The sequence below is a fragment of the Neophocaena asiaeorientalis genome, unplaced genomic scaffold, assembly GCF_003031525.2.
Source record: "Neophocaena asiaeorientalis asiaeorientalis breed wild unplaced genomic scaffold, Neophocaena_asiaeorientalis_V1.1 scaffold59, whole genome shotgun sequence".
Lineage (NCBI taxonomy): Eukaryota > Metazoa > Chordata > Mammalia > Artiodactyla > Phocoenidae > Neophocaena > Neophocaena asiaeorientalis.
In genome coordinates, this window is record NW_020174268.1 from 180,436 (window position 1) to 200,494 (window position 20,059).

The 20,059-nt window shown below is 39.5% G+C and overlaps 1 protein-coding gene across 3 annotated transcripts in view; it reads left to right on the forward strand.

Annotated features, from left to right (window-relative positions):
* The window catches only part of DGKH (diacylglycerol kinase eta), a 164,362-nt gene that overhangs the window by 75,679 nt on the left and 68,624 nt on the right, over positions 1-20,059 (forward strand). For 2 of the 3 annotated variants that reach the window (XM_024755605.1, XM_024755604.1), the window contains exons 4-5: positions 18,669-18,773; positions 19,262-19,394. In XM_024755605.1, coding sequence (XP_024611373.1) covers positions 18,669-18,773; positions 19,262-19,394 — 238 coding nt within the window. Of the gene's footprint in view, positions 1-18,668; positions 18,774-19,261; positions 19,395-20,059 lie in introns of those variants that run through there. The other variant, XM_024755606.1, reaches the window with a different exon arrangement.

Here is a 20,059-nt window from a genome sequence, read left to right on the forward strand (position 1 = left end):
TTTTTTTGCGGTACACGGGCCTCTCACTGCTGTGGCCTCTCCCGCCGCGGAGCACAGGCCCCGGACGCGCAGGCTCAGCGGCCACGGCTCACGGGCCCAGCCGCTCCGCGGCACGCGGGATCCTCCCGGACCGGGGCACGAACCCGCGTCCCCTGCATCGGCAGGTGGACGCTCAACCACTGCGCCACCAGGGAAGCCCCATACTTAATTTTTTTTGTCCGTTTTTAATTGTTTTCTTTTTTATTTTATTGATATTTGCATGGTGTTTTGGAGTTTTATTTTCACTTTAACCTTTTTATCTTTAACATACCTCTGTGCTGTATGTGAATGTGCTCTTCTTATATTAAACTAGAGCGAATTGATTTCTCTTTGGTCATACTGTTGCCCCCCAGGGAGGGGATTGCAGATCTCCTGTTTAACTCAGGGCTCTTTCCTATTGCACAGTATTCTTTCCGTCTGGAGTCTTTGCCTCTGTTCTCTTTCTTCTCACACCCACAGCTCTCTTTGTCTCTTTCTCACTAATCATGGCATGTCTATCCCCAGCTTGTTTTTTATTTTTCCAATTGCAGAGCTTAAGACTGAAGTCAAACAGCCGGCGTTTGGGTCATGGCTTGGCCGTGTCTAGTTAGGTGACCCTAGACAAATTAGTTAACTGCTATAAATCTCAGTGTCCTTAACTTTAATTGAGGGTAGTAACGGTATCTGCCTCATAGGTTCTGAGGATTAAATGAAATGTGCTAACGCACCAAAATACCTAGCACAGTGATGAGCACGTACAGTTTGATGCATGTTGGTGGCAACTGTTATCACAAACTTATCTCTTGATTCCCTTCACAAGTGACAGTATTGCCAACTTTTAAAAGTTTGGGAATTTTGAAAGAGAATATGGATGAACTTTATCTTGAGAAAACATTCCATGCTGCCTATTTCTCAGAGGTGTAGTGAAGATTTATTTCCACTTTTATCTAATATTAATAAGGATTGTTGGGAAAAGCAACCATTTTGTAACAAATGGAATACAGTTGTTCCTTGTTAGGTAAATGTTATTTGCTAAAGAAGAGCTTTTTAATGATTTGAAAGCCATCACAATGATGTGGTATACATTAGGCTTTCAAAGTGTACTGTTCAAATGACTGTTTTCTTTAAATTTTAATGAAGTTCGGGCTAAACCTTAAATAAATGAGTCATCATTTTTTTTTAACATCTTTATTGGGGTATAATTGCTTTACAATGGTGTGTTAGTTTCTGCTGTATAACAAAGTGAATCAGTTATACATATACGTATGTTCCCATATGTCTTCCCTCTTGCGTCTCCCTCCCTCCCACTCTCCCTATCCCACCCCTCCAGGCTGTCACAAAGCACCGAGCTAATATCCCTGTGCCTTGCGGCTGCTTCCCCGCAGCTATCTACCTTACTACGTTTGTTAGTGTGTATATGTCCATGACTCTCTCTCGCCCTGTCAAAGCTCACCCTTCCCCCTCCCCATATCCTCAAGTCCGTTCTCCAGTAGGTCTGCGTCTTTATTCCTGTCTTACCCCTAGGTTCTTCATGACATTTTTTTTTTCTTAAATTCCATATATATGTGTTAGCATACGGTATTTGTCTTTTTCTTTCTGACTTACTTCACTCTGTATGACAGACTCTAGGTCTATCCATCTCATTACAAATAGCTCAATTTCGTTTCTTTTTAAGGCTGAGTAATATTCCATTGTATATATATGTGCCACATCTTCTTTATCCATTCATCTGATGATGGGCACTTAGGTTGTTTCCATCTCCGGGCTATTGTAAATAGAGCTGCAGTGAACATTTTGGTACCTGACTCTCTTAAATAAATGAGTCATCATTTTTAAAGAAATTGTATCAACATTGGTAAAACTTCTTAGGAAGGTTTATAAAGAGAGCTTTTTTTTTTGAACTAGAAAGAAATACAGAGGTAATTTATTTTGGTTATTTAACCACCCTTAGCATTGTTAGTGAGTGATCTACAAGTGTGTTTGAAGTCCCATGGTTACTTCATATCCATGCTGGCTTAGTTGTATGGAAACAGATGCTGTGTGGCAGCATGTATTTTTAGAACTAAATAAGCACTGAAACAGAGTCATTTTAGTTCAGGGGTCACTTGCCAAGGTAGACATGACCGGAAGTTGATGAGCATTAGATGATGACTCTTCTGATGAGGTTTTTAAAAGTAGACATAAAAACACACCAATACAGAGAATACTCTTACTGCACATAAAGTGCTGAAAAGTATGCCTTCATAGTGTAGTCGAAATGAGCAGACTGTGTTTTCATGGAAGGGGAAAATGTTAAGAACTTGTTTCTTTCATGTTTACTTTCTGTTTATTCTGTTTTCCTCTTAGCTTCCTCTCTGTTAATATAATTCACTTCATCTTCTCTCTTAAGAGAGAGATCACATCCTTTGAACCTAAGGAAGTGTCAGTTTACTTTTATCCATTAATAACTCAATCTTTAGATACATGGGAATAATGAAAAGTTATTTTCTTTTTATATCATTTGTGAATGCACATTGCAAAACAGGCATTTAGATAAACATGTTAATACATAATCACTTAGATAAATAAGTTGCCTATTTTATTTGATAATATTTAGTCTACTCTGTACCTCTTATAACTGCTTTATGTCTGATCACTCATTCACTTTTTTATATCAGTCTTATAAGGTAGGTTCTATTATGCTTCCCATTTTATAGGGGAGAAATCTGAAACAGAGAGGTTAACATCCGATACATATAAATAGCTAGAATCTGAACCCATCTGGGTTATATGGCCTCAGTCTGTACTCTTGACTGCTCTGCTATCCTGCCTCTTTATTGTGGAGTTGTAAATGCGTATGATTCAGATAGTATTCCTGTGGTTGCTTTTGACACGTTCAGTTGTCTTTTCTCCTCCAAGTCAATCACAGAGTCTTTTTAAAAAATTTTATTTATTTATTTGTGGCTGCATTGGGTCTTCATTGCTGCGTGCGGGCTTTCTCTAGTTGCAGCGAGTGGAGGCTACTCTTCGTTGTGGTGCACAGTCTTCTCACTGCGGTGGCTTCTCTTGCTGTGGAGCACGGGCTCTAGGCGTGCGGGCTTCAGTAGTTGTAGCACGTGGGCTCAGTAGTTGTGGCTCACGGGCTCTAGAGCACAGGCTCAGTAGTTGTGGCGCACAGGCTTAGTTGCTCCTCGGCATGTGGGATCTTCCCGGACCAGGGCTCTAACCTGTGTCTCCTGCTTTGGCAGGCAGATTCTTAACCACTGTGCCACCAGGGAAGCCCAATCATAGAGTCTTATGTTGTGTTACTAGATGTATCACAAGCACTTGCTGGTTGTACTACAAATTTAGAGCACTGTATTTTATTGTGGGCACTACGTGTTAAATAGAAAGGTTGATAAAGACCTCACAGAGGCAGGTAACTAATATTATTAAAAAAGATCCGGAAAATGGCATTGATTGACATTAAAGGGCACTTTTTTTTTTTTCTTTTTGCGGTACGCGGGCCTCTCACCATTGTGGCCTCTCCCGTTGTGGAGCACAGGCTCCGGACGCGCAGGCTCAGCGGCCACGGGTCACGGGCCCAGCCGCTCCGCGGCATGTGGGATCTTCCCGGACCGGGGCACGAACCCGCGTCCCCTGTATCGGCAGGCGGACTCCCAACCACTGCGCCACAAGGGAAGCCTGGATTAGCAGTTTTGATTGCTCTCTGCATTGTGACAGGTCTCTGGTAAGAATTTAATTTCCAACAAAAAAGTGTTTAAAGGAGACATTTTTCAGTTCAGTAGTTTCTGCCTTAAACGTTTCTATGGACCCAGTTTAAACTTTGCCAAGATCAAATCTCAATGCATGCAGGCAAAGATAGGTTTTTACTCCTGGAAGACAGATTACAATCTAGTGAGCAACAGACAGGGGGCATCAGAAGCAAGACCTTCCTATTGACAACGCGCAGGTGGATTGCTCTCCGGCTGGAGATATTGTTCCTTTTTAGTTTTTCTCGTTGTCACAGGATGAGACTTGCTGGTAGCAGATGTGAAGGCTTTTGGACAGTCCTGACACTCAGGCTGTGTTAGCTGATCAGGGTTTATGAAAGATCGGACAGCTGTCTTAGGATACTTTCAGAAGTTTCTTATAAGTTGCCCCCCGCTATGGGACTCAAGGCAGAAGATGGTCTTTAAATCTTGGAGAGAAACAGATTATTATCAAGACGCTATTAAACAGAGCTGGCATCTTAGAGTAGAGGCTGTGGCCATAGGATAACCTGGCCCTTGACATCAGCGCTTAATTGGGCCCCTTCCAGCAAGGTTGAGTTATGTCTTCCATTGATCCAGACACCGGACATCACCTAATGACATGGTCTGTCTGGATCAGTTGGTAGGGTATCTTGTCCCTGCAAATGGGATGCTTTTACACACTTCACTAATGCTTTGTAATAATCTAGCACAACCCTCTACAGTATGAATGTCTGATGGTGGGTAGTTACTGGGATAGTAACCAGAAGTCCTATGGGCCTGCTGCTAATATTTCAAGTGGGAAGAGTCACAGTATTCTCTACATTGTATGGATGTATGTTCTATGGATCTCATGTTTATGAGCGTTGAATGTTCGGCCTCTGTGGTCTGGTTTCTGCACAAATGGCCATTTTCTCTTTCAGAGTTCCATCAGTGAAAGATGCCAACAATAATGAATTTTTCATAGCTGCTCAATTAGAACTTCCCTATTTGTTAGGCTCATAATATAAGAAAGGCTGTCAGGACAAAGCAGCAAATCCTTCTCCCTTTAGAAACCTTTGTAAAAATCAGAGTGTTTTGTTTTGTTTTGTTTTCGTACAGGTGAAGTGTTGTTCCTGTGACGATGTTCTAGGTTGCATGTTCCTTTTCAGGATGGGTAGGAGCATGCCCACCAGCAAGTACTGACATGACTACCCAAAATGACTGCTGAAAAAAATGTTAACTTGGGCCTTAACGCAATACGATCAAGATACATACTTTAGGGCTTCCCTGGTGGCGCAGTGGTTGAGAGTCCGCCTGCCGATGCAGGGGACACGGGTTCATGCCCCAGTCCGGGAAGATCCCACACGCCGCGGAGCGGCTGGGCCCGTGAGCCATGGCCGCTGAGCCTGCGCGTCCGGAGCCTGTGCTGCGCAATGGGAGAGGCCACAACATTGAGAGTCCCGCGTACAGCAAAAAAAAAAAAAAAGATACATACTTTATGGGGTAGATTGTAAAGAAAGTTTTTTCAAGTCTTTTAGATTCATCAATACCTTTACTGCCCACATCATCCAGAATTAGCAGAGGTGATGAAATGTACCAATTATGTGTGCAAAGACATACATACGAGGATACTTATTGCACATTGTAATAGGGAAAGATTGGAGACAATCCAAACGCGCAAATTAGAGACTGGTTGAAATGAATGATGAAATATATCACACGGTAGAATGTTATGCAACCATGAAAAAGAATGAATCAGCTCTCTATGTAACAATACACACCAAACTCCAAGTTTTATTCAGTGGGAAAGCCAGATGTGAGACAGCATGCATGTATAAAATGTCATTCTGTGTGTGTGCATACACGCATGCATTTAAACCTCAAAAGACCACATATGTGTTGTAAATGCAAAGAATGTCTCTGGAGGGGTAACAGAAGCTTACAGATATTTGCCTTCAGCAAGGAAACTTGGTAGCTGGGGACACGCTCGTAAAGGGAGAGGTACTTTTCCTTCTAAATATATTTTGAATTTTTTTTTTTTTTTTTTTTTGCGGTACGCGGGCCTCTCACTGCTGTGGCCTCTCCCGTTGTGGAGCACAGGCTCCGGACGCGCAGGCTCAGCGGCCATGGCTTATGGGCCCAGACGCTCCGCGGCATGTGGGATCTTCCCAGACCGGGGTACGAACCTGTGTCCTCTGCATCGGCAGGCGGACTCTCAATCACTGCGCCACCAGGGAAGCCGTGAAATATTTTTTGTATCACAAATTACTTATTCCAAAAAATTTTAGATGCTACATGGGAGCCCTTTCTGACAGCTTCCTAGCAGATGCATTTGACAAGAGTGATGGATCTAGTAGGAAACCCAAGTTGGACATTGTTGCAGTGTCAAGGAAACCATGATAAGGGTACATATCAGAGCACCTGTAATAGGAGTGAAGGGAGGGATGGATGAGAGTTGTTTTGGGAAAGTCAGGAGAACTACGGCCAAAGGGAAGGGAGAAGGGAGAGGAGCAAACTAACGTAGGGTTGTTGAATTTGTGGGGGTCGGTATGTAAATGATGCCTTTAATTAAGGGTTGAAAACAAGAATACAAGCAGGTCTGTGGGGCCTGAAAAGAAGACATTGTGAATCGGACACTGAGAATTTAAAATGATGGTAAGATATCCTGGTGATGTCTAGGAGGTGATTGATGGAGATGCTTTAAAGACTATTAAAACGATTTAAAGTACTTTTTAAAGTATCGTTTTCCTGGCTCTTTTTACATTTCCAACATATTCAAACATCTTCCCTATTCCTTAAGTATGATTATGGTGTAATGGAAATTTTAGATTTTAGACATGTTTTAGTGTTGTAGTGACCAGTACAAACAAGAGGGTTATTTTGTTTTGACAGTTCCCATCGCATATGTGTTCTGTACAGAGCAATGTGTGGTTACAAACCAAAGGAGCGGCGCCAAGGGAATGGGGCCAATGCGTCATTCCAGCTGCTGGTGCAGCCGAAAAATATTAGATGAGTGGTAAAACTTTTACTGTGTCCATTAACACACAGTCACTGCTAGTTTACGGGGGAAGTGTGTGTTAACAGCCTCCGTAAAGAATTTCTGAAATCACTGTGCTCCTTGTTATTAAAATTAATACTGAGCAAACAGAAAAACCTTTCAGTTTCCCATGGACAGTGCAATACTTCAGATACAGTGCTACGTATGATTATCTAATCTTGTCAAAATTTTGTTCTCCAAAGGCGTCTGCTTTGCAGAAACCTGTCTATATTAGTAAATTAAATTTATTATTATTATTTTACCAGTACCTTTTCTTGTTCATCTTTAAAGAATGTACAAGTATATATAGGATTGAGATATAACTGTAGTATCACTGATTATCTTTTAAGGGGAGAAAAAGTGAGTAGCTTGTACAGCCTGTTCCGTCTGTCCTTTTAGGATAATGCCAGTAAATTCTTTGCTATTCTTTCATTCTCTAGTAGATGGCTAGGAAAGCAGACACAATATAGTTTCAAATTCTACGTGTGCTTTGTGACCTTGGACAAGTTACAAACCTCTCTGAGCCTTAGGTTCCTCAGATGTAAAATGGATGCTACTTTTTGAGTTGTGTGGATGAAATTTGATATGGTACGATATGATATATGATGTGATATGGTATGCTATGATATATGATATGATATATTTTAGCACACACAGGTCCTGGCCTGTTATAATTACTCCATAAATAGTATTTTGGGCTTTAAACTGATTTTCATTCTAAATGTGAAAACTGGAATCATCTAAACTGCTCCCTCATTATCTCTCACAGCCAGTCACCAAGGCCCGTTAATGCTGCCTCTGAAAACGCTATTAAACCCTTAATCATCTCTGCTGTTGGCTCCAGTCTTCATAGACGGCTTCTCTCCACAGCAGCCCCATCGCCACCCTGAACTCTTGTCCTGTCTTGCCTTTCCCACAGTTTCGTAAGTCTTCTCCCCTGCCTCTTGACTACCCAGCTGACCCACCCCATTGCTGCTAGAGTTTTCTTTCTAAAATAAAGTATTTTGTGTCTCTTTCCTGCTTACAGTCCTCTCATAGTGCTCTGTCACTTTGAAGATCAAATCCAGACTCCTGAGTGTGATTAAAAGGTTTTTCGTAACTGCCTCTCTGGTTTCTCTTTGTTCTGCAACCTGTGATTGTCATATCACACTACTTAAAACACCATTCCTTACCTTGACCTTTCTTCATCTGTGTGTTTGTGTGTCCCTTCATTTGCAATATCCCCTCCTCCTTTCCCCTTCTCTGGCTTCCTCCCCATCCCCTCCGAAATCTTACTTGACATTCGTCCTTAAATGCTTGAGTGTCATCTCCCACAAAGCTTTCCCTGATCCTTCAGTTTTGGTTAGCTGCCCTTTCACTGTATTCTAGTTGCACCCTGGGTGCTGAGAGCATAGATAAGGGTCCAGATCTTGAAGGATCTTTTAAGTCAGGCCAAGTGGTTTGGAAGATGACAGGAACTGACTATATTGAAATTACATATCTGTGTTCCCCATTGTACCATGAGCTCCTTGAGTGAAAGGACAGAGTATTTCCAGGGCTGCAATATTGCTCGGCATATAATAGGCACTCTTTACATTTCCTAGTGACTGAATGAGTAGTTGGATGGATGGATTCAAATAGAGAGTGTAAGTTTTTAAACTAGCACCGTAGGTAACCTTCAGCACTTTTCTCGTAATGTTATAGCTCATCTAACCCATTATCTTTGCCCATTGCTTAAGACATTAATGTGCTCTGTGCTACACTTGTGTTTGACTTGTATTTATTATTATTTATTTATGTTTTGTGTGTGTGTTTGACTTTTAGAATACATTTGTGCAACAGACATGAAGTGGATGGAGTCAGAAAATAATCAGATGTTATTATCTAAGTGGAGAAAAGTGCTGTAAAGGGGAGAATAGCACCTTGCGGTGGAGAGTGAAAGTGGAGACCTTAGATAAGCTTATCAGGTTATTAGTCAGCTCTGATTTTCAAACACTTGGGTGTTGGACTCATGGGGAGCTTGCAAACTTGCAAACACTAAGCAAACTACACAGAATTAGTAGCTGATTTGTGTGGCCTGGCTTTCAGTTCTGAATTCCTTTAATTCCCTTTGGTAGTAGTGAAATAGGCTTGCTTTTTATTGGCAGTGTAAGTATTACTTGATTTTGGTCTCCTCTTAGAATGCTGATCAGTAATTTTTAGATCTTATTTTAAACCAAGTTTGGTGAGCTAGGTGTATTTTAAGTGATATTTTAGTTATAAATACTATTATATAGTTAAATGAAGCTGTAGCTTAATTATTTACAGGAAATATTATTTTGTTATTGCTAGTCTGAAACTTGCTTTATCCTAACCCTTTTGTTTGCAATCGACATAATTGTTTTGATGACACTTGGTTTCTTAGAGTTGGGTAGGTCAAATTATAGCACAAGAGATTTCACTTTCAGCAGGGTTGTATGGTGCACGTAAAGGCAGCTGAGAAACAAGCTCTACTTGTCTGGTTTAACAAGGAAAGAGGTTATGATATGAAGCCGGAAGTTCTGACTGTAAACTCTGGCTCTCCTATTTAACGAGTTTGTGATTTTAAACAAGTTAAATTTCTTTTTATCTATCACGTAGGCCAGCTATATACATGGATGATTAACTGAGATAATGTACGTGACCATATTGACAGCAAGGCACTCTGAAAATGTAGGATGCTGCAGGAGTAATACTTCTGTTTATTTATCAACATGAGAGCCTCCTATTTTTAAGGAACTTAATTATTAATTCCTTTGAAGAAAAGTTGTTTGCATCCATGGATATTAATTAAAATTGTGACTATAATAAGAAAATACAGTAGAGGTGTCATTGATTTACCAGTTCATTATTGCAATATCAAAAGTTATGACTATGTATTATATTTACTTTGTGGGTGTGGTAAGCTGAATAATGAACCCTAAAGGTGTTTACATCCTAATTTCTGTAACCTGTGAACACCCCTTTATATGGCAAAAGGGACTCTGTGGCTGTGATTATGTTACGGATCTTGAGATGAGATTATCCTGGTTACTGGAGTGGGCCCAGTGTAATCACAGGGGTCCTTATAAGAGGGAGACAAGAGGAATCAGAGTCAGAGAAGATGAGACTGTGGAAGCAGAAGGTTGGAATGATGCAAGGAAGGCACCGCAAGCCAAGGAATGCAGGCAACCTCTAGAAACTGAAAAAACAAGGACATAGATTCTCCCCTACCATTTCCAGAAGGGATGACACCTTTGATTTTAAACTTCTGACTACTAGAACTGTATGAGAATACTTTGTTATGGCAACAATAGGAAACTAATACAACAGGGATTGACTAACGTTAATAATTATAGTTCATTTGAATTCTAAGAGACTTTTAGTACTGACTTGGATCCAAAATTTATTAGTCTTCAAAGAAGCAGTGGTTTGTCATTGTACAAGTAATTCATCTATGTAAATGATACAGTAGCATACTCCAGCAGGTAACACTTATAGCCTTTCCTGGTAGACTCCCTGAAGCCTTCGCCTTGTCTCTTTTTCCAGGGAGAGCAGGGAGAAGAGCACAACCTCAAAGGGACTGTCGTCTCTACCCTGTAAGATTTCACTATGTCCTTCTACCTTTGGCTCTCTAGTGAACCAGATGCTTCTGGGAAGTGACGGTTAGGACCATTACTATGAAACAAAGCCTTAAAGACAAGATATTCCCATAAAGATGTTAAATAGGCTGCTTTCTTTTACAGTTTTTGTAAGGATTCTAAGACTGTATAAATTATATAATGCTGAGTTCAGTTGCTCATTTGAAAAATATTTTGGTTCTGCCACCTTACGCGTCTCTGTTTTATTGTGTTAACATTTCATTAAATGCTTTTCAATAAAATTTTGATTTTAGAGTATTTTATATTTTTAAATTCAAGTAAAGGGTAGCTTTGCTTTTTAGAAAGTGAGATCCTGTGGAAATACTGAGAATATTGGTACTGATAGTATTGACATCTGTGGTTCCTTTTTTCATGGAAACAGGTACCAGAATTTATGTTTTATTTATGCTTGAGGAAAATCAAATTAACACAGAAAATGACATTGTTGTGAAGCCATGATTCCTTAGTCAAGTTTTATGATCTACAGAACTAATCTTAAGCAGAGTCACTGAAACTCCAGAATTAGATGGAAGTAAAATTCGCACAGCTCTCTGCAGCTTACTTCCACCCCATCTCAGTCAGTGATCAGAAGTCTTACTTCACTAGCTCCTGTGGACATCTTAGGTCACTTGAGAAAGGGAACCACGTTACTCATCTAATTTGAGTTTGCTATGGGAGAAAGAGGTAGGAGGTCAGAGGCTTGGGTCCTGGTGGGTATGGCCTACAAGCTGAGACTTAAGACACCCACGTCCCTCATCTTCTTAGTTCCTTGAAGGGTTTTGCTCGGGGTTCCCAAACATTTGGTACATTTTTTTTTTTAATTGTGAAAAATTTCAAATATACACAGACTCAGGATAACTGTGATGAACCCTCACATGCCCACTGCCCAGCTCTTACTATTATCTAGATGTTGCCACACTTGCTTCATCTATTCTCTCTTCCCTATTTTATCTGAAGTGTTTTAATGCAGATCTTTCGCATCATTGTAGTGGCCCCTCATTCTTCAGTAGGCATCCCTCAAAATATGGTTGCCGGTTTTAGCTCTACCTCTTTTCCATCTTTCTTCTCAAACAAAGCCTAGGTATTGAGAAGCTGTGAAAGAGATTTACTGAGTTGACCATAGTTACTCAATTCAGTATTTTACAGTGAAGGAGTAATCTTTTTTTTTTTTTAATTTGCTGTAACACTTTTTAAACTCCTCATGTAGGAAGTGGATTAAGTAATTGTGGACAACTCATTGAGCTTCTAGATTTTTTTTTCACTTCAATATGTTGTAACAAAATTAACACCATACTTAATTTACAGAGATGATTGAAGAATCAATGAGTTACTGCCTTTTTGCCGTAAGTCTGTAGTCAAGTGTTCTTGTAGATAAGAAGACACATATTCCTAGCAAAGATGTTCTGCTCTCATTCAGGAGTCTTTCCCTTCCTATAATTAGTAGATTTTTCAGAATAAATGTCTTACGTACTTACAAACAAATTTCCGTTAGAATTTATTTTTTCAATACTTGCATGTTTTCATAGAATCTTGCCCCAAGGGAGTAACGTTTCATATCTATGCTACAGAATTCTCAAATATTTATATCAATGTATAGGTAATTATTGTTGTGGTTTGATTTTTGAAATTAATATCATATCCAGATGATCTCTACCTTCTTCTTAGACAGGATAATAAGCAGCTTTGAGACAGGTTTCCTCAAGATCATGACTAATGCCTCCCCCTTTATTATGAGAGCCTATGGGGACGTTTGATATGTCCTACTCTACATTCCAGGAATGCCCACTAAGATCAGTAAGTTGTTATTCAGCTGAAAGGACTCATGAGCTGGGAGGATGATCACTCAGCCAAAAACCAAAGTGTAGAATGATTTTCAGATATCCTTTTTGACTCTTTACATACTCTCCGTAAAGGGTCTGTGTGTGTTTGTTTATAAATCTAAGCATGGTCCTAAACAGGCATATGAAAAGATTTTTAGATCATTCTGAAAGAGAGTAGGGAAGACCTTAGTTCAACTACCAAGCAATATGAATTAGCATCCTATTGATATTTACGTAGTGTGCTACCTGCAGAGCCAAATTTCTTTATAAATTCCAGCTGTAGATCAATAGGTTCTCACGTGTATGTGAATTACCTGTTGATCTCGGTCTTACCATTAGTCCATTACATCTTTATAAGTTATTTTACATTATTTTAGATGTTGTGAAATTTGGGTTCCAGGATTTCACGGAACCTAAGTCTCTTTCATCGTGAGCACTTAATGCAGACTCCACAGCGTTTACAGCTATAAAATGAATAATGTTTATGGTATTGCATCAGTATGAGAAAGTCTCTTCCTAATCTAAAATTCTGTTATTTTAATTATACTATCTGATTTAAATTACACTATCTGTTGAAAATACCTGTGGCACTTTCTTTGGTCTTGATGCCAGAAATACATTCGTCGTGACCTTCTGTACTTTTATTAGTCTCCTGTTAAAATTCAGGCACCCTTAGGAGAAAATAAACCTTTATCATCTATTAACACCTCAGAAAAAATTACTCTTTAGATCAGTAGTTGTCACCTGAGAAAACCGATGGGGCTTGAGGCGACTGTAATAAAATAGGGAAGCACTGACCCTAGAAGGCAAAGGAGTCATGGGAGTTTGTATAGGATTTGCAAATTCAGATGCCTCCATGGACCGTTACGTGTGTGGAGTGGCCAGCTGAAGAAAATAGATTTAAGCTGCTTGTGCTGTGATGAGCAAAGAACCTGTCTAATGTGATGGATATTAACTTGTTGTTTTACAACACAGCACTTCATGGTTCAACAGAAATGGCCACAAAAACCTCGGAGATCACCACTTTGTAAACTCTGTTATATCACGTGGGGTGCTATAGGTGGGAGGCTATTACAGATGGGTCCCACACAAAGAAATATTACTAGGGGCAGATGAGACACTGGAAATTTGGGAGCAGAAGGGTGCAGAAAAGGGAGATAGGGGCCCATAAAGATTAAGAGCACTTTCTTTACATTATTTTAGACCAGATCCTGCTTTGACTAATGGGAAAGTTGGATGCTTCTGTTACCTACCCTTCGTGGTTGATAAATGGGTGTGCACCAGAATTACCTGTATAACTTTGCCAATATACAGTCATTTACATCTGAAATTATCCACGTCTCCCCCCAAAATAAGATTTTGATTCACCAAATCTAATTTGGAGCGTGGTTGGCTATGTTTTGAAAAAACTCTTGTCTTGATTCAGGTACAAACACATCATTAAAGACCTATGCCCTTGGATGTAGTGATCCCTGTTTACTCTTTGAAGTGTCTCCGCTCTCAAAATACATAAGATGTATGGCTACGCTGCAGTTTGGCACATTTAAGCTGTTAAAGTGAATTACTTCATTCCAAAAATGAAGAATGGAAAATAAAGGAGCATATATAATTTAAGAGATGGATATAGGCTTTATGAGGAAGGATGGAAGAGGAATATTAAGACTGAGCTTTAGGCAATTTCAGGTATAGCAAACCTAGTGTTATAAAGACACGTGTTTGTACCTGATGGGGCTTTAACAAAAGTCAAATTATATCCCCTAAGTTATAGTAAGTATAGACAACAAACATTGTTATAGCACAACTAAACGTTTTGTTTGTCCTGCTCTCCAAGAAAGGCTTCTCACTGCAAATGAATCCTTATTTCAGTCAGGGCTATTCAGGATTAATCACTAAAGATACAACAATAAGTATGCCAGGGTGCGGCTGTGACCAGTATGTTGTAAACAACTTTAGATTAGAAGTAAGAATTTTTGAACAGAAGAAGTTGTTGGACCCTTAAAGTTGCACAGAAGGTTGCAGAATTTCCTTCATTGCAGAATCAGAAATCTGAGTTAAAAGGAGGAACCCTCTATCTTGAACAGTTTAGGCATGATACCTACTAGAGACGGCATTCTGAACTCTTTCACTGCTGTACTGGGATCTCATGCTCTTTGGTAAGCCTTTTGCCGTTATATTCCTGCTTTGGTAAGGTTAGACGCAGTGCAATGAAGGGGAGGGGAGACCATTTCTTCTTAATGAGTTTGTTGATGTTTTCCTAATGTCTTCTAAGGCATAGGTCATTATCTTTATTTCTATTTTGGTGGTTTGCTAGTCAGTGACTATTCCGTTGGCAAAATGCCTCCGTGTTTGTCCTAAGCTCCTGTTACTTTTGTCTGTGTACCGCACTTACACAAGAAATATATACCTTATAGAAGAAAGCTGTAAATATGTACATCATCCCTGTCAACGCTAAGAATAATTGTGATGCTAATATTTAGTGAGGCTTGGCTTGTAACAGACACTGTGCTGAAGGCTTTGCTTGGGTTGTCTCTCAAATCCACACCACACTCAGCAGAGCTCTTGCAGATACGAAACTGAGGCTCAAGGAAACGTTCATAGCCACACACGTAAGAAGGGATGCTGTTGGTATTCATCCTGAGTCCGTCTGACTCCAGGGTTTAGGCACTGAATCACTGTGCTGTTACATGAGTGGTTTCCAGTTGGGAATTTGCAATAAAATATCTTTAGAACACAGGTTCCCAAAGTTGGCTGCACTTCAGAATCACCTGAGAGTTAAAAAAAATAAAGCAAAAACTGGTAGCTGAGTCCCACCTTCATAGGTTCTGAGTTCATTGGTGTGGAGCGTGGCCTGGACGTTGGGGTTTTTAAAAGTCTCCCATGTGATTTTAAAGTGTAGCCAAGCTGGAACACTCCAGCTTTGGAACAGTGCAAAGTTTTAAATTCTAAATTCCCATTCTCCTGTTAGTAAAAAAATTAAAGAATGTTTTTGTTACTGACACACTACCTATTTACTTTAGAAACCATAGACCAACCAAAAAAATCATATTTAAATTATCTGCAATTCTTTCACTGAAAGATAACCAGTACGGTATTTGGTTGTTTTTTTTTTTCCTGTGCATGTTTATATATTTAAAGTCTTAACTATAATGGTACTCTTTGATGGAATTTTATACATTTAATGCCAGATTGTTTTATATCTGTTTTATGTATTTACATGCTTTCCCAGACTGAGAAATTCTTCATCCTTGTACAACATAATAGTGTTGTTGGATTAACCCTTAGAGGCCAGTAACTCTCAAAGTAGAACAATATCTCTATTCCTGTGGAGTTTGTATATTATTTGAAGTAGCACTTAGAAAACGAATTTAGATGTCTTTCCTTTGTACTCCATCCTATATAGTACTTTTTCGGACAGGCAAATCTTGGTTTACTTACCCATCTCCCTTATAGATTGGTAAGGCAAAGCCCGTGTGGTTGGTTTGTATGCCCAGGCTCTGGCATGCAGTAAACACTCAATAAATGCTGGGGTGGATGACAGGTGTATTTCCCAGGACCCGAGATGGGAGTGGTGGTTATAGTTTGAAGAAACTAATTACTGACGTAAGTTCAGATGTGCCTGAAAAAAGTCAGTTGGGAATGTTGCGGTAGTGGGAAGACAGGGTAAAAGTAAGGGTTAAGATGAGGCCAGGGGCTAGGGGACACTTTAGGATAGATAAACTGCAGATCCTTCAAGAAAGTTAAAGAGTCCTCTAGTTCTAGAAACATCCTGGCTCTGGCCCCCATCAGGCTCAGAGAGTCTTCCCTGGGAATAGCCCCCTCCTCTATCCTTCCATCTCCCCACCCTACTCCCTTGTCATAATAAAAAGGCTTTCAGAATAAGAACCAGATAATTTTCAGAGTCTGCGGCTCCTCGGATATTTTCCTGACAAAGATTTGGATGAGGAACTACTGTAGCGTAATGAGGTTCAGTGAGGATACAGCTAGAGCCTGTCAGTTAGCAGATGGGACTGTTGGCATATTCTTTTCTACAAAGGTCAGCGATGAGGAAGAATTTAAGTAAAAGCTGGGGAGGGGACTCAGAGCATTGGAGGCCTGAGGAGTGATTAGCCCAGAGAGGAAAGGGACAATCTGGGAGATGTTACAGGCTTGCTTGGTAAACCAGCCTTGTCTTCAGTTGGGCCGAGGCTGCTCCCTGAGGTTATTTTTCACCCTGCAGCCACAAAGCGAGACATCTCTGCATCGCATGATTTATGAAGGATTTTCTTTCCTTGTGTCAACATCTTATAATGTAACTTTATAATAGATTTCTTAATCACAAGGCTTGTAAATCACAATTATTTATAATTTCTGTTTGACTCTTAAAAACTTAGCTTTTATTTTAAGAACATGTCATGATCTTTACTTATTACTGCCTATTTTAAAACACATTTTTTTAAAAAAAGGAGAAATTGCAAATGTAAACGTTTTACTTCGTCAGCGTATGAGGTACATGCATGATTTATGTTGCCGAAATCCTTTAGAGTCGAGGCATTTATGTAGTTCCAAAAGCTACAAGAAAAATTAGAAGCTATTTCTCTATCCTTTCCCCTCTTTTTATTGAATTCACAATGGCTTTTAAAGAATAGAAAGGCATTAAAGATAGTTAAAACCATCAGACATCCTGCTTTACTTAGAATTCAACAAAAAAACAAAATTGAAGAATAAAATAGAAAGCCTGGTTTATTTACCTAAGTAATACATGTCTCACTCACTCTAAGATCTTAATGAGAGAGAGGGAATCCTTAGCGTTACATCATATAGTATAGCAGAAAATTTAAATAAAACATGCTAGAGGTGATATTTATTCAGATAAATATCAGATTGATTCAGTCAGGCCATTGACACACAGAGATTTCTGGAGTGCTGTGCCAGTCATCAGAGCCAGGGGTGTATTATGATTTAATGGTTCCTCTCTGCGGCATTTCATGAGCTGTCCTAGAAAAACATTTTGAAGCAATAAAGCATCCATTTGGCTCCTAAGTAATGAGGGAGGCATTGCTCTTCGCATTAACTATTTATTGAGGAAGAGGAGTGACCAATTGCTAATAAGCTTTATCCAAGGAGCGTAGTGGAAAACAGAAGAAAATGCAAAAGTGAGGTTCTGTTCCATTTCATATGCAATTAACAAATACCCAGTGCTGAATGGTTAATGCTCGACGTCCATGTGACGTCTGGCCGACTGTATTTAAGCATGAGTGCCTGTCCAGTGTATTAAAGGCCCCTTAGTCTACGGAAGGATTGTGTAGCCTAAACTAATGAGAGATGAGAGGAAGCAGTGACTGGTGAGTAGCTCCAACTGCGCTGAGCTCTATAGCTTTGAATAATGGACTTATTTTCTAAGATGAACACTAGTGATTGAGGCTTGCTTGTTTACTCCTTTTGGGAAGGGTTCCTTTTCTTTTTAGAGATAATTATTGCTTTTCCATAACTTGGGAAATCTGCTGTCTCTACTGCAATATGTAGATTATCACTTGATCAAATGGCTTTTAACCTGGGAAATTTTCTAATTTTCTCTACAAGTAAATATATAATTTATTATTTGGAAATAGGTTCTAGGTGGGAATGTACCATACTGCTTTTCATTCACAAGTAAGTAAATGGTCTCTTCTTTGAAGTAAATGCTTAAGATTTAGCAGCTTCAAGGTTGCAACCAGAATATTGTATTCACACATAAATAGGGCCTGCTTTCAAGTCATTTCAGAATCTTACTTGGAAGTTTCTGGTGCTATAACAGCATGAAGTTTTATTCCTCTTGCTTTAAGATTCTTGATATAATTAATTCGCCTTCTTTGGTAACATGATAAAAAGATGAAAGTCACAATTACTTTCATCCCTTAAAGCCAACTAAAGGACTTATATGCTAATTCTTCTTCCCTGTTCTCACTAAAACGTAGTACAGTGGAGTTCTACACAATGGGAAGAAAATCCATCACATAAATCATATTAAAATAGGCCATGGAAAGGATCTGTAAACCCAACATTATTTAAAGTAGAATAGTCTTGATACTATTATAAACCAATTATGAAATCATTTAATATTGCATTCCTTTGATTTTTCAAAATTTCCATATTGAAAAATATGGGTTAATTCTAGCTTACTATGAATTATTTTGATGTCTATTTAGAATCCATTTTCAAGATATATTACATGAAATAAGGATATTCTGCTTATGAGTTCATAGCCTTGGGTAAAAGACTAGAAAGCCTGATAAGTAAATAGCAATGAGGGCAAAGAGAAGAAAAGTCTCCTTAGACTTTTTCTTTCCTGGACCACATTGTATCACACTGAGAACTAAATCCATTTACCTTACAGAGAATCTTACTTTCTTCATCAAGGAAGTAAGGACTCAAGAGATTAGAAATGGTACCACCTTGTAAGCTGTTAGGTCTTGCAGTAATCTCTCTTTGTTGGTTAATAACAGTCAGGTTGTACTATCCCTTTCAGATAATCACTCCATTCAGAAGACTAATGCTTTGCGCTGAGAATAGGAAAGAGATGGAGGATTGGATCAGCTCGCTGAAGTCTGTACAGACCAGAGAAACTTACGAGGTAAGGTAGCCTCTCTCCTGTCATCTCGTGTTCTTAGAGAATAAATGTGAACCGTAGCGCTAAAGCTATATTCTGCGAAAAAAAAAAAAGTATGTGTAGATTCATTCAGCAACTTGTTTAACTGATACTGATTTTTTTTTTAAGTTAAAGCAAAGTGTTTTAGTTTTAAAAATTGTGAATTTGAGGGCTTCCCCGGTGGCGCAGTGGTTGAGAGTGCGCCTGCCGATGCAGGGGACACGGGTTCGTGACCCGGTCCGGGAAGATCCCACATGCCGCGGAGCGGCTGGGCCCGTGAGCCATGGCCGCTGAGCCTGCGCGTCCGGAGCCTGTGTTCTGCAACGGGAGAGGCCACAACAGTGAGAGGCCCGCGTACCGCAAAAAAAAAAAAAAAAAAATTGTGGATTTGAAATTGTAATCATAACTGTATACATTCCAAACGTAGTCCTGTTCTCTTGTTTTGCAAATCTGTGCTAACGTCTCATTTCTAGGTGGCCCAGTTTAATGTGGAACATTTCTCAGGGATGCATAACTGGTACGCCTGCTCCCATGCCCGACCCACTTTCTGTAACGTCTGCCGAGAGAGTCTTTCTGGGGTCACCTCCCATGGCCTGTCCTGCGAAGGTACAGTAACATCCAGGGTTTGTCCTCCCTTGACACTGACCTTACTGTAAACACGCTGCCACGGGTGCATCTGTGAACAGAGAAACATCATCATAGGAAGACATTTCCCTTGGGTGGAAGCAGTAGCTGGGAGCGTGTCAGTGGGACCAGAGTGTTTTAATTTTACTGTGGCTTAAATTGAAGCTCTGCACACATAGGACCAACTTGGAAAATATTTTGGCTCAGGGAAAGATAACATAAAATCATTTGAAGGGACGTATAAATCAAAATGTAGCATTTCCCTCCTGAGGAACTAGCAACTACCCTTAAAGAAAATTCTTTAGACTTTGTGTATCATTTTAATTTTCTAGTATTCTTTTTCTGTTCTGTTTAATTACAGAGAACAAAACTTTCTGTGAGGACAGTATATACTTTTTGGCAGGATTTAGATTGTTACTTATGTTGCATTGTTTTAAATGTTTTATTTCATTTATGTTTAATTTAAACGGATGTCATCCTTTTAAATTTCTTTAAAGTTTTCTAAAAATAAGGTCTATGCTGTTGTTCTCATCGCAGGATTTGTGGGTTATTTTTAAATTTAAGAACAGCGACCACTTAAAAGAAATACATTAATAGTCAACAAGAGAAAGCTCATACGTTCTTTAGATTTATTTAATTTAATACCT